The sequence below is a fragment of the Cucurbita moschata genome, unplaced genomic scaffold, assembly GCF_002738365.1.
Source record: "Cucurbita moschata cultivar Rifu unplaced genomic scaffold, Cmos_1.0 Cmo_Scf00053, whole genome shotgun sequence".
Classification (NCBI taxonomy): Eukaryota; Viridiplantae; Streptophyta; class Magnoliopsida; order Cucurbitales; family Cucurbitaceae; genus Cucurbita; species Cucurbita moschata.
In genome coordinates, this window is record NW_019268569.1 from 969,191 (window position 1) to 982,524 (window position 13,334).

A 13,334-nucleotide genomic window follows, 5' to 3' on the forward strand; every position below is an offset into this window, starting at 1 on the left:
CTACATCAAGCATGGGTTTGGTCTTGCACAATGACAGCGTAGGTTGTGAGGTTGGTAACAATTGCAACACTTTCAATGTGGCTCCATGGCATATCTAGATAAATCAATGCTTTGTGTTCATTATACCTAACTAAGCCACAATTAAATTTTCTTGACTATTTTAAATGGGTTATTATATGTTTTTGGTTGGGTTGATTGCATAATGGAATTTAATTCTAACCTCTCTCCTCAACTACATACAACCACCATTGATTCATATGCTCAACTTAAAATTCATTGGATAACCATTTACGATATTAAATAATGATTTCCTTTAAAATAATTTGTTTTTCAAACTAACGTTGGTTTCCTCTCAAATCTTCAAACAATAATAATGTTTAATTTTTTAAAAATAATTTCAAAATAAAAACTAGCTCTTAAAAACAATATTTTTTTCAATTTTCATAAACTTATTTTTATTTTGAAAATTTGAATAATGAAAATGTGAAAACAGAAAAAAAAAATAATAAATAAATAAATAAACAAGACATAAATTTCAAGGACGAAATCGTTATCAACTAGAGTGAGAAATGTCCAAGAGACAAAGCAAAAACCGAGATGCCTTCTCCATCCGACCTCCTATTTCAATTTCAAAAGCGAAATTTCTCTATTTATTTTCTTAAACAATATTCCTTCCCAAAATGAATTAATTTTCATTTTTCAATATAATTTCTATTTTAAAAAAATACTAAAAAAAATATAATATAATATTCCACGTGACTTCTAAAAATTAATTCAAATAGTAGTATTACATGGGAGTATTAGAAAGCAAAGGAAGGTATAAATCTATATAACACCATATCTTTTTAAATTAGTAACTAAAAAAAAAAAAAAGTGCATGCGTACCTTTTCCATGAAATTGACATTCCGATTGAAATGCACACGTGCTATCATTCTCACTTTTCAAACATTTATATCATGGCCACCTAAAAAATAATAATAATAATTAACAATAATTAAAAATAAGTAATCAACCTAAAATTTATCACCACCTATCAACAACAGCTCCAACATTAAAAAAAAAAAACGTATCATACTATGCAATATTTTACGACATTAGGTCATAAACTATATGAAAAAATATACATGGTGTACCCAATGTAAAAAATAATGACAACTGATTTCCCCTATCTCTTCACTCGTCCTCTCATAACTTCTTTCCTCAAATAGCTCACCCAACCAAAAATGACCTTTGAAGACGGATGTCCAGTTTGTCGTATTAGTTAGATCTCCTTCTTCTTATTCTAAATTGGTTTGCAATTATTCAAAATCTAGTTGGAAATTAAATACAAAAAATAATTTAATATTATAGTGAGTTATGTGAGGACGAATAGCCATAAAAATCAATTAAAATTGGCCTGAGCAATTTTTTTTTTTAAAAAGAAAACAAAAAAATAAAGAAAAACCCGAAAGATTGTTAAACTGCTTTATATTTTAGAGTTGGTATGAAAATAATATTATAATAAACATATATATGTAAACATTCTAATACTCTAATCATCCAAAGTGTTTAATGTCTGCCTAACTCACATACATTGACTCGAATTTTGAAGGACAAAATTAAACTTTCATTAACGATAAATCAGTGACACCAACTTAAGCTAATCAAGTAAATGGTTCTACTATCAACTCGGTTGGAAAACTTGCCTTATGTATGATGGTCTAGGTCAAAGCTGATGTACAACCATGATCATTTTACTGTTCCATATTTTCATATACATATCAATGATATATCAAAACTTATGTACAAGAATATAGTTGATATATTAATACTTATGGTTGTAAGAATAAATTGTATTATATGATGCAAATTGATGCAAGAGTAGTTTTGTCACACTGGAGCACTAATAAAAATTGATTATCCAATTTTTCTTTTCAAATTCCATCAAGAAACAAGGAATATCGAAAAGTAAGGGTTTCGAGTTTTTAAGGAATATCGAAAAGTAAGGGTTTCGAGTTTTTAATCTCAATTTTTCTCTAAATTATGTGAGATTCTTGATTATTTAGGTTCTTAAGTTAGTCAATAATGAGTCCAAAAGTGATTTCACTCAACTTTCATTAAGTAATCTAGAGGCAAAACTCATAGAAAGACGGAGTTCTGACGATCTTCAAGAATGATGAATTCTCTACTTTTGGACCAACTTTTGACGCATCGATTTCTTTACGTAGTTAACCAAACTAAATGAGATTAATTTTCTTGGAAAGATGGATTAAAACTATTCAATTTTGGTGAAGCAACTGAGTTGAATTGAGTTAGGTAGAAAATATATAAAAAAAATGAAAGAAAACCGGAAAAACACGAAATTATGAAGAAACAAAATGAGGCATCGAATTCAAAAGGACGCAAGGGACACGTGTCAAGAGTTTGGTAGGCCACACCTTGTATTGCCATTCGCCAATAAACAAACAAAAATTTCTTACGCCCACGCAGATCAAACACGAGAACCGAGGCTTGGAAGTTCCACGTATTGCATTGTGTCACGGTCATATAGTTTCAACTGTCCGACATCATTATCTTGACAAGCTTTATGGAAAGCTCAAGCCCCATTTACATTTTTTGTTTGGATTAGTAGCTTCTTCGAACCTTAGGATTTCGCCCACCGAACACAACTCACGCAAAATCTAAGCTTGTTCAACCACACATGTCGCCCATGCATGCATGATCAATTATCTGCAACTCTAGCTGACTTGCCTCTACACTAGGTCAAATCATCCGGCTCGATCTTGCTTCTACTCTAGGGCCTGATTCTCTCATATGCAACATCGCATCTAGGTCATCATCTTGATTTCCAACAACATGGCCAACGCATCGTAATGTCATCCCAAGAACCCAGACAACTTTGGTCATCATAGCTTGTTCGGGCATGTCTATCGAGAATTGGTCTCATGTGTCAACCATATCGTCGAGGCATCCTAAACATTCATCCATCCAGATTTTATGAAGGCATGAACCCTCCTGTGTCCATGCAAAACTACGGATTGTGTATTGAATAGCAGATGCATATACCAACTTTTAACACATGGACTGGGGCCCAATTTCTCCATATCCATGTCGTCCGACACTGTCCTCAAATAATCAATTTGAAAAAAAGTCGTCGATGACGCTCGTCTCACAACACACCCCCACACTATAATACACGTATGTGCCACATGTAGCTTACTTGAGTCACAAAGCCTATAGGTGGAGAGCTGACAACATACTTTCCCCTATAGTACATTTTGACGGATATTTTATTTGGTAAATAGTCATACAATCTCATGGATTGACCATCATGTGTCTGATTGACACCAAATTTGACAAACATTCATATAAACGGACTCAACTCTAGAGTCCATCATGTGCTCGAGTCCCTACCTGAAACCTTATCAAGCCTATTTTTGACATTCATGTCGACATTGTTGCCTCTTTCTTACTTACATCTCAACTTGGGTTGAATGCACATTTTTTATGGTGTGTTGGATAATGCACTATCCTCCTTGCTCGCATCATGATACTTATTTGTCTTGACTCTCAAATGGCCATGTAGGTGCCACTTGAGGTGGCATACCTTGTTTATCTACATGTAAAGGTTACAATCTACTCTTTCTTAATATGGTTATCACATTCTCCCCCACTAAAACTAGTCATCGTCCTCAATGGCTTTCTCAGGACACAATCGCACTACGGATTGTTGACACATGTCGGGTGCACCTACTCCTTCTAAAGTGTGTGCATACTCGTGTGTGGGTTGTGTGTCACAGCATGCTTGTCTAAGACATGTTGCTTGTGACTCGCATGTCAGATGTTCCAATCATGCTTGTCCAAGACGTGTTGTCTATGGCTGCATGTCCGTTCCAAACCCCTTTTACTTGCTTTCATGTTAGATAGACCTTTATTCTTTCTTATTGTGTCAATATAGGAATGTGACTAGTTGTCATGTCAGAATTTAGTGCAACTTATTTTAGTTTGAATTAGTTATGGAATATATATGATATTAGTAATTTTGAAGAATATATTAGTTAGGAAATATATCTTGAGTTTGAATAGTAGTATATTTTATTTTATTATCAGAATTTAGTTAGTTTATATTTTCTTTGTAGATATTATTTAGTATCTTGTATCCTATTTGAAGGTTGTGAATATCAATGAAGATTGAACATTTCATCCCAATTCTTTTTCTTATTCTTAAATTTGTATTCTTTAGTTGAGTAATAATATTTTCATATCTATGCACACTTTTGAGTGGTAGATATTGCGTCAGTTGGTATCAGAGCCAAGTTGGTACGGTTTGAGATTATTACTCAACGAGATGAATAGTAGGAGTGCTTCCATGGGTGTAGCTATGGAAAAGCTGGTTGGCAATAACTATAGTTACTAGAAGTTATGCATGGAAGCTTATCTACAAGGGCAAAATTTGTGGGATTTACTTGAAGGTGATGACACAGACATTCCAGCCGATAACTCCACATAATGCAAAATTACGCCAACAATGGAAGATCAAATGCGGAAAAGCCTTGTTTACCTTGCGGACTTTGATTAGCAAGGAGTATATTGATCATGTTCGTGATTTAAAGTCACCAAAGCAAGTATGGGATACACTTCAAAAGTTGTTCACCAAGAAAAATACCGCTCGACTGCAATTTCTAGAGAATGAACTAGCTATGGTAACTCAAGGTAATTTTTCGGTTGAAGAATATTTTTTGAANTACCCTCCGTTTCTTCGACATTCTATTCTAAATCATCATGCTTAATCGTTCCCCACAAAATTTTTGGAAAAGATGGACAGTTACTCGGTTTTTTTAGCACGTGCTTCAAACGTCCTGGTTTCGGTGTTTGCGAATTAGGGTTCGATTTTAATCACTTTTTTTTTTATTGTTTTATACACTCCGTTTCTTCGACATTCTATTCTAAATCATCATGCTTAAACATTCATGTCGACATTGTTGCCTCTTTCTTACTTACATCTCAACTTGGGTTGAATGCACATTTTTTATGGTGTGTTGGATAATGCACTATCCTCCTTGCTCGCATCATGATACTTATTTGTCTTGACTCTCAAATGGCCATGTAGGTGCCACTTGAGGTGGCATACCTTGTTTATCTACATGTAAAGGTTACAATCTACTCTTTCTTAATATGGTTATCACATTCTCCCCCACTAAAACTAGTCATCGTCCTCAATGGCTTTCTCAGGACACAATCGCACTACGGATTGTTGACACATGTCGGGTGCACCTACTCCTTCTAAAGTGTGTGCATACTCGTGTGTGGGTTGTGTGTCACAGCATGCTTGTCTAAGACATGTTGCTTGTGACTCGCATGTCAGATGTTCCAATCATGCTTGTCCAAGACGTGTTGTCTATGGCTGCATGTCCGTTCCAAACCCCTTTTACTTGCTTTCATGTTAGATAGACCTTTATTCTTTCTTATTGTGTCAATATAGGAATGTGACTAGTTGTCATGTCAGAATTTAGTGCAACTTATTTTAGTTTGAATTAGTTATGGAATATATATGATATTAGTAATTTTGAAGAATATATTAGTTAGGAAATATATCTTGAGTTTGAATAGTAGTATATTTTATTTTATTATCAGAATTTAGTTAGTTTATATTTTCTTTGTAGATATTATTTAGTATCTTGTATCCTATTTGAAGGTTGTGAATATCAATGAAGATTGAACATTTCATCCCAATTCTTTTTCTTATTCTTAAATTTGTATTCTTTAGTTGAGTAATAATATTTTCATATCTATGCACACTTTTGAGTGGTAGATATTGCGTCAGTTGGTATCAGAGCCAAGTTGGTACGGTTTGAGATTATTACTCAACGAGATGAATAGTAGGAGTGCTTCCATGGGTGTAGCTATGGAAAAGCTGGTTGGCAATAACTATAGTTACTAGAAGTTATGCATGGAAGCTTATCTACAAGGGCAAAATTTGTGGGATTTACTTGAAGGTGATGACACAGACATTCCAGCCGATAACTCCACATAATGCAAAATTACGCCAACAATGGAAGATCAAATGCGGAAAAGCCTTGTTTACCTTGCGGACTTTGATTAGCAAGGAGTATATTGATCATGTTCGTGATTTAAAGTCACCAAAGCAAGTATGGGATACACTTCAAAAGTTGTTCACCAAGAAAAATACCGCTCGACTGCAATTTCTAGAGAATGAACTAGCTATGGTAACTCAAGGTAATTTTTCGGTTGAAGAATATTTTTTGAAAGCGAAAAATTTGTGTTCTGAAATTTCAGAATTAGATGCTGATGAGCTAGTGAGTGAGGCTCCATTACGGCGTTATCTTATTCGTGGATTACGGAAAGAGTTTATGCCCTTTGTTTCCTCAATACAAGGGTGGGCAAACCAGCCTACAGTAATTGAACTGGAGAATATTCTTTCCAATTAGGAAGCATTGATTAAGCAAATGACTAGCAGCAACGAATTTTCCCCCAAGTTAGAAGGTGTGTTGTATGTCAAAGATCAAAGTAGACAGAACTTTCACTCAAGGTCTTCTTCTAGCAATGAGAATCAATTCAGAAGTGAGGAGTTGTCAAAGAAGTCATTTAAAGCTTGTTACAGGTGTGGAAAACCAGGCCACTTTAAACGAAATTGTCAGGCGAAAGTGGTGTGTGATGTTGTGGAAAGCCAGGCCATATTAAGCCAAATTGCCGAGTCAAAATCCAGGAATCAGAAGCAAATGTTGTACATGAAAGTAAAAATTCTTCAGATCCAACTTGGGAATATTGCTTAACCACTGAGGTTCTTGACTAGCCAACAAACATGGCTTCAGCCATATATCAAGATGATGTCTCTACAGGTGATCAAAATTCTAATTCCACTACTTACGCTTCTGAGTTTGATTTTCTCCAAATTTCGCATCTGAACTCTCTCTTTTTCTCCGATGCCAATTCTGTCGCCCCTGATGACCCTTCTGTTTATTCCACGGCCTTGGATTTGGGATTCGACAAAAATGAAGTTGTCGAGCTAACATTTGACGATCTTGACGGTCTTTACCTCCCCTCTGAGGCTGACGATTTCCTCATCTTGGAGAATTTGGATCAAACTACCAATTCGCAGGATTCGACTACTGATGCTCCGCTCCAGCCTGACCCAGAAATAGCTGCACTGCTTGATGATGATGATTTATCACGATTTGGTTCTGATGTTGAGGACATGGAGGAGGATTTCGTACTTCAGGCAAATTTGTGTGAAGAAGGGGAGGATGGTTCAACGGATAATAAGTTTAGTGTGGCTAAAGATTTTGAGAGGGCGACAGGAAGCCAGAATATTGTTAATAACAAATCTTTTGGCGACGACGTTTTTGAGGATGCAAACGTTGACCATGTGGAAGATGATGTTGATAAGCCACGAACTCGGCGGCTTTTGGATGATCGATTTGACACCCTCTTAAGTCAGGACTATGCATCTAGTGACAATGGTGACGGTGCTTGTGATGAGCATGATGGTTGGGTAGCTGAAGAAGATGAGTCCCTTGCTCAGAAGCTCAAACATGCCCTTGGTGAGCATAGTAAGGATGACTTGGACCTTGACCAATGATATAAAACTCCTGCAGGTATATTGAGTGGGAAAAAAGGATCAGAAGATCAAGAGCTTTTGCAGTCTGCCAGAGATGTAATTCACCCGTGTATGGAGTATGCTGAGTCTGCACAAGTTGAAATGAATTATTACTCTTTGTCATTAGAATTGGAGCAATCAAAAGCTCAGATTCAATCATTGGAGGGTCATATCAGTAATTTGGATCCTGCCGTTAAGGACTTGGAAGAGGTCATATTCATGAAACCAGATTATGCTGATGCTCACTGTGATTTAGCTTCCGCTTTGCATGCAATGAGGGGAGATGAGCGAGCAATTGAGGTGTTTCAGAAGGCAATCGACTTGAAGCTTGGCCATGTAGATGCTTTGTATATTTTGGGTGGACTTTACGTGGACTCAAATGGTGAAGGAGCTTTTATAGTTGTGGAAGCCTCAAAGTTTAAGACCATGGGAGAGAAGACTGTTTTGAGACCGGAACTGTCAAATGCTCTCAAAATTAGATCTTTTAAGAAGATTACCAGATTGAATCGGTATGACGTGGAACTTATTAAGAAGGAAATCAGTGAAAATGATGTGTCAGTGTCTTATTCAGGTGGTGACGTGCTTAAAAAGTCCATACGCAAGCCTAGCTGGAAGAAATTCTTCGTAGATTATTTTGTTCGAGAGAAAGTGTTAATACAGGATGTTGAATTGCAGTAAATACATACTAATGAGCAAGTTGCAAACATATTTACTAAGACACTTGCCAAAGTGAAATTTGAAGTTTTTCGTAAAGGCTCTCAAAGTTATTGAGAAATAAGCTTGCACTGGGGGAAGCTGTCAGAATTTAGTGCAACTTATTTTAGTTTGAATTAGTTATAGAATATATATGATATTAGTAATTTTGAAGAATATATTAATTAAGAAATATATCTTAGATATTCGTAAGCAGTTGAGTTTGAATAGTAGTATATTTTATTTTATTATCAGGATTTAGTTAGTTTATATTTTCTTTGTAGATATTATTTAGTATCTTGTATCCTATTTGAAGGTTGTAAATATCAATGAAGATTGAACATTCCATCCCAATTCTTTTTCTTATTCTTAAATCTGTATTCTTTTAGTTGAGTAATAATATTTTCATATCTATGCACACTTTTGAGGGGTAGATATTGCGTCATGTCAATTCTTCCTATCTGGATTATATGTTATCAAAGTCATTCCGGTGGCGTGCTAATGTTTCTCTTATTTCTCCAACAAGTAATCCATGGTTTTCCAATTATCTATTGTAATTTTGATAAGTGATTCTAAGTCAAACACTCAAAGTTATCGACTGAAAATCACTTTAAAAGTGGTATGAAACCTTTCCACAATGGTTTTAGACCATTGCCAAACATCCCTACTTCTAAAATGGAGTGATAAACAAGTTATGATGAAGATAAACGCATAGGTTAGCAAGAAAAAAAGGAAGGAGTAAGAAGGTTACCAACAGAGGTCTTGCTCCAAAGAACTTGAGCGTCAATGGCCGTGAGATGTTCGTCGTCGAGGCGCTTCCAGGTTCGGATGGATTTCACAGTTCCCCAATTTCCATTGCTTGTTGCTTCCAAGTTAGCCACCACCACTCGAGCTCTCCTCGGCCACCCAGCCTTGCCATAAGCATGGTACCCAAATCCTCCAGCATAGCAAAGGTTAATCCCATTAAGAGCCCCACAAAAATCATTGAGGTGGTCATGACCTGTAAACACTGCTTTCACATCCCCTGATTCCACCATGGAGGTAAAGAAACCAGAGTTCACGGTAGGAGAGCTAATCCCTTCTTGTCTCACACCAGTGTAGTTTGATGCATCAAAACGAGAAAACTCAGGCAATGGTATGTGGAAGTATGCTAACCCAGGTGCTGCACTCTTCTGGGGCAATGGCTTGCTCATGTATGCCCTCTGCACCCAAAAATAGAAATTATATCATATTACTTTTTTACTTCTCATTGATATAATGAAAAGGAAAAATGTTCAAGGCCATCAAGTAACTTTACTCCATTCTTCCGATTAGTCACATGCAGTGTCTTAACAACGTATTTGTAATAGCTCAAGCCCACCGCTAGCAGATATTGTCTTCTTTGGGCTTTCCCTTTCATACTTTCCCTCGAGTTTTCAAAACGCGTCTTCTAGGGAGAAGTTTCCACACCCTTATAAAAAAATGCTTCGTTTTCCTCCCCAACTAATGTGGGATCTCACAAACCACCCCCCTTCAAGGCCCAGTGTCCTCGCTATCGCTCGTTCCCATCTCCAACCAATGTGAGACCCTCTAATCCACCTCCCATCGAGGCCAACGTACTTGCTGGCACACCGCCTCATGTACATCCCCTTTCAGGGCTCAGTCTCTTCACTAACACATCGCTCGATGTTTGACTCTGATACCATTTGTAACAACCCAAACCCACCGCTAATAGATATGGTCCTCTTTGGTAGATTGTGAGATCCCACATCAGTAGGAGAGGAGAACAAAACATTCTTTATAAGGGTGTAGAAACTTTTCTTTAGAACACGCGTTTTAAAAACTTTGAGGGAAAGCCTGAAAGGAAAATCCCAAATAGAACAATATCTGTTAGCAGTGAACTTGGGCTGTTACAATATTGGTCCTTTTAGTATCCTCCTTAGTCTATAAATGATTTGCAATGAAGAACATTAACTCAGAAAGTAAAAACCATAAGCATCACGGGACATGCGCGTAATCATCATACAAACAAAGCACATTAGAAGACACAATTTCCCAAGGGAAATGATACCCCAGTTCCTGTTAATACAAGGAATAACTTCCCACGTATATACGCATGCTCACAAACAAGCTCAATTGACATGCCAACTTGGTGCTTGCATGTTTGTAGAGTGCTAGCCACTCGCTAGGGCCTAGGTACATGCCTCGTGTCATGGTCATATGCCTTTCAACCGTATGGCACCGTATCATTGACTCAATCATAGTCAACTTTAAGAAAAACTCTAGCTCCAAGGTTCTTTTATGACTCTTTAGGTTCTGTCAAACCTTAGACGAGGTTCTTTTATTTTCAATCGAACTTCATCATGCGTGCAAAATCAACTTCTCTTGACAATTCATGACTCCTAGACACCTACTCTAGGTCAAGCCCTATGGCTCAACTTTGTCTCTACACTATCTAAGGTTGTAACGGCCCAAATCTACCACTAGCAGATATTATCTTCTTTAAGTTTTCCTTTGCAAGCTTCCAGTAAAGGGAAGTAAAAAAAGGGTTTTAAAATGCGTCTGCTAGGGAAATGTTTCCACACCGTTTATAAAAGGTATTTCATTCTCCTCCCAGCCAACGTGGGATCTCACTGAGGTCTTCTAAAGTGGATGTCTTACTTCCGTCATCTTCGTTCTCAACAACAAGGCCACACATCTTCATCGAATTGAAACCTTACCAAGATGAATTAAAACCCTTCTTTGGGTCAAAACATGCTTACAAATCAAGTGATTGTAGCACTTCTCTAGTGAAGCAAAACAGAACATATTAAGATGTAGAAAAGCAGAAATAATGTACCTTGAGGTTGGCAGAAGTAAGCTGAAACCAAAACTGTTGAGAAGCTTTAATCCAGCCATACCCAAAGATCCCAGGAACTGTGGAGTAATCACCACTGTCAAGGAAATAGAGATTGAGAACAGATTTGTTCTGAAAAGCAGAGCCCTGAACGCCACCAACCTCCAGATTGTAGTTCCCAAAGCCATCGATCGGGTTTACTTCTGAAGGATTAACCCTTGAGAGAGTGTTTTTCAAGCCCACAATATGCTTCATTACTCCTTCCCTTGAAAGAGTAGATTCTTGGTCATGGTTCCCCAAAACAGCTGCCCATGGAATGTTGGACGCAATTGCCGGACCAAATGCCGCCTCTAAAGATTTTGCCGCATCCGTTGCGTCAAATCCGAAGATATTATCCCCTGAAATTGAATCAATCGAAACCCATTTGGTAATCAACATAATAGATGTTGAATTTAATCTCAAACCCAAATCGGAGAAAAGACTTACCAGTAAAAACGATGAAATCAGGCTTCTCCGCCAGAATCATCCGGCGAACGAAGGCGGTGGTATTGAGGTCAGAGCAGGAAGCTAACTGACTGGGGAGAACATCCTCACATGGGGTGGCTTTCCCGTCCCCGTAATGCATATCCGCCACTTGTAGTATCTTAAACTCTCCTTTTTTGCCAAATCTCAGCCGCATCGGCTGATTCCGTTGGGATTTGGCCGCCGGAAGAATCACCAAGAAGAGAACAACCAGATACAGGGTCGACGGCACCGCCATAGGCATCTATCTTGGAGGGAGAGAAGAAGAAAGGGAAATGGATGGTTTTGGTTAAGGAAGGAAGGAAGGAAGTTATCGGCAATGGACTATTAATTGGTATCACTAACCAAAGACCAACCAAAGACCAAGTTGATTAAGTCCACGCTGAATTATACCGTAATAATGAATGTTGACGGTTGGTAGATACGCATATGCATTAAATTATAATTTTCAATTATTTAATATGTAATAGATCAAAAAAAATAATAATAAAATAAAATAAAATCAGTTAATTCTCGCTGGAAATCTCGCGATTTATGGTGAGGGCAACCCCGAAATCACGACTCAGCCCACTCCGTCTTCCCATTTAAACTGCACTCAACTTCCCCTCGATCCACCCAAGTTGTTCTTGCCATTTGAGAGTCTATAGAGCACAGAGAGAAAGAAATCCAATGAAATCCTCTCCTTGGAATACGACGTCTAAACCTATGTCATCACCAAGTTATCGGAGTAGGAGTGACAATGATAGAGAGTGGAGAGGAGGATGTTCGATAAATCCTTACCGAGTGAATGTGATCCTAATTTTTAGTTAGGTAACTATTTTTACCTTGAACCCACACAGTTAAACCCACACAAATGAGGTGAGTGGGAAGTACACGTACCTAGGGTGGATGAGCTTTAGTTAAGTTAACATTTACTTTTCTATTTAGGATAATTTGTTATTTAAATATAACTAATGAAAAATCAAATCATCGACTTCAGCAAATCTCTCCCCTTCTACTTTTCGGACAACAAATCTCTCTCCTTCTACTTTCCGTTATTCTTCCTTCGAAGAAATTTTCCTTCGGCCAGTTTTTTCGTCGACGTTTTCCTCCCAATTGCCAGAGTCAACAAGTGGTATTAGAGCCCGGTTGAAGCCATCGGTGGTATATCATTGCGAAGGAGCCAACTTTATTCAACAGTCAAGTTGAATAGCTCAAGTGGTTAGAGCGTTGACCTAACAATACACAGGTCTCAAGTTTGAGTAGAAGGAAATGCAAAGTGCGAAAGTACACACATCATGGGGTCCATCCCGGGCAGGCTCACTCACTCCTCCATGCCACCGTCGTGTGCGGCATCTCCATCACCGCCACAAAGAGGCCGACACCGTGATGATGGGCGTCGAGTTGTCGTTGAGCAAGTGATCAGGGAGACGATGACCGCCATTGTTCAGTACCCAATGTTGACAAGGTCCAATTACAACGAGTGGGCCTTGTTGATGCACGTCAACCTACAGGCGCAAGGGTTATGGCATGCTGTCGAGCTAGAGGAAGGAGAAACGATCGAGTACTGGGAGGATCGAGCTGGCGTTGGCCGCCATATTATGGTTCTGTGCCCCCATATGTCGAGCAGTTGCGGAAGGAGCTCTCGGAGATCCGCTTTAAGGACATGCCTCCAGCCGCAAAGGCGGTAAGAAGCCATGGAAATCTCGCAGGAGAGAGGCGAATCA

General features: G+C 38.0%; 1 protein-coding gene across 3 annotated transcripts in view; it reads right to left on the reverse strand.

Annotated features, from left to right (window-relative positions):
• The window catches only part of LOC111436345 (probable inactive purple acid phosphatase 29), a 52,471-nt gene extending 40,525 nt beyond the window's left edge, over positions 1–11,946 (reverse strand). The window contains exons 1-4 of one of the 3 annotated variants that reach the window (XM_023074098.1): positions 11,593–11,944; positions 11,110–11,504; positions 9,043–9,493; positions 738–965 (exon numbers count right to left, since the gene is read on the reverse strand). In XM_023074098.1, the coding sequence (XP_022929866.1) occupies positions 943–965; positions 9,043–9,493; positions 11,110–11,504; positions 11,593–11,872 (1,149 nt within the window). In that variant the 5' untranslated portion in view covers positions 11,873–11,944 and the 3' untranslated portion in view covers positions 738–942. Of the gene's footprint in view, positions 1–737; positions 966–1,684; positions 1,738–9,042; positions 9,494–11,109; positions 11,505–11,592 lie in introns of those variants that run through there. The other 2 variants (XM_023074100.1, XM_023074099.1) reach the window with 2 other exon arrangements.
• Positions 11,947–13,334: the final 1,388 nt, after the last annotated feature.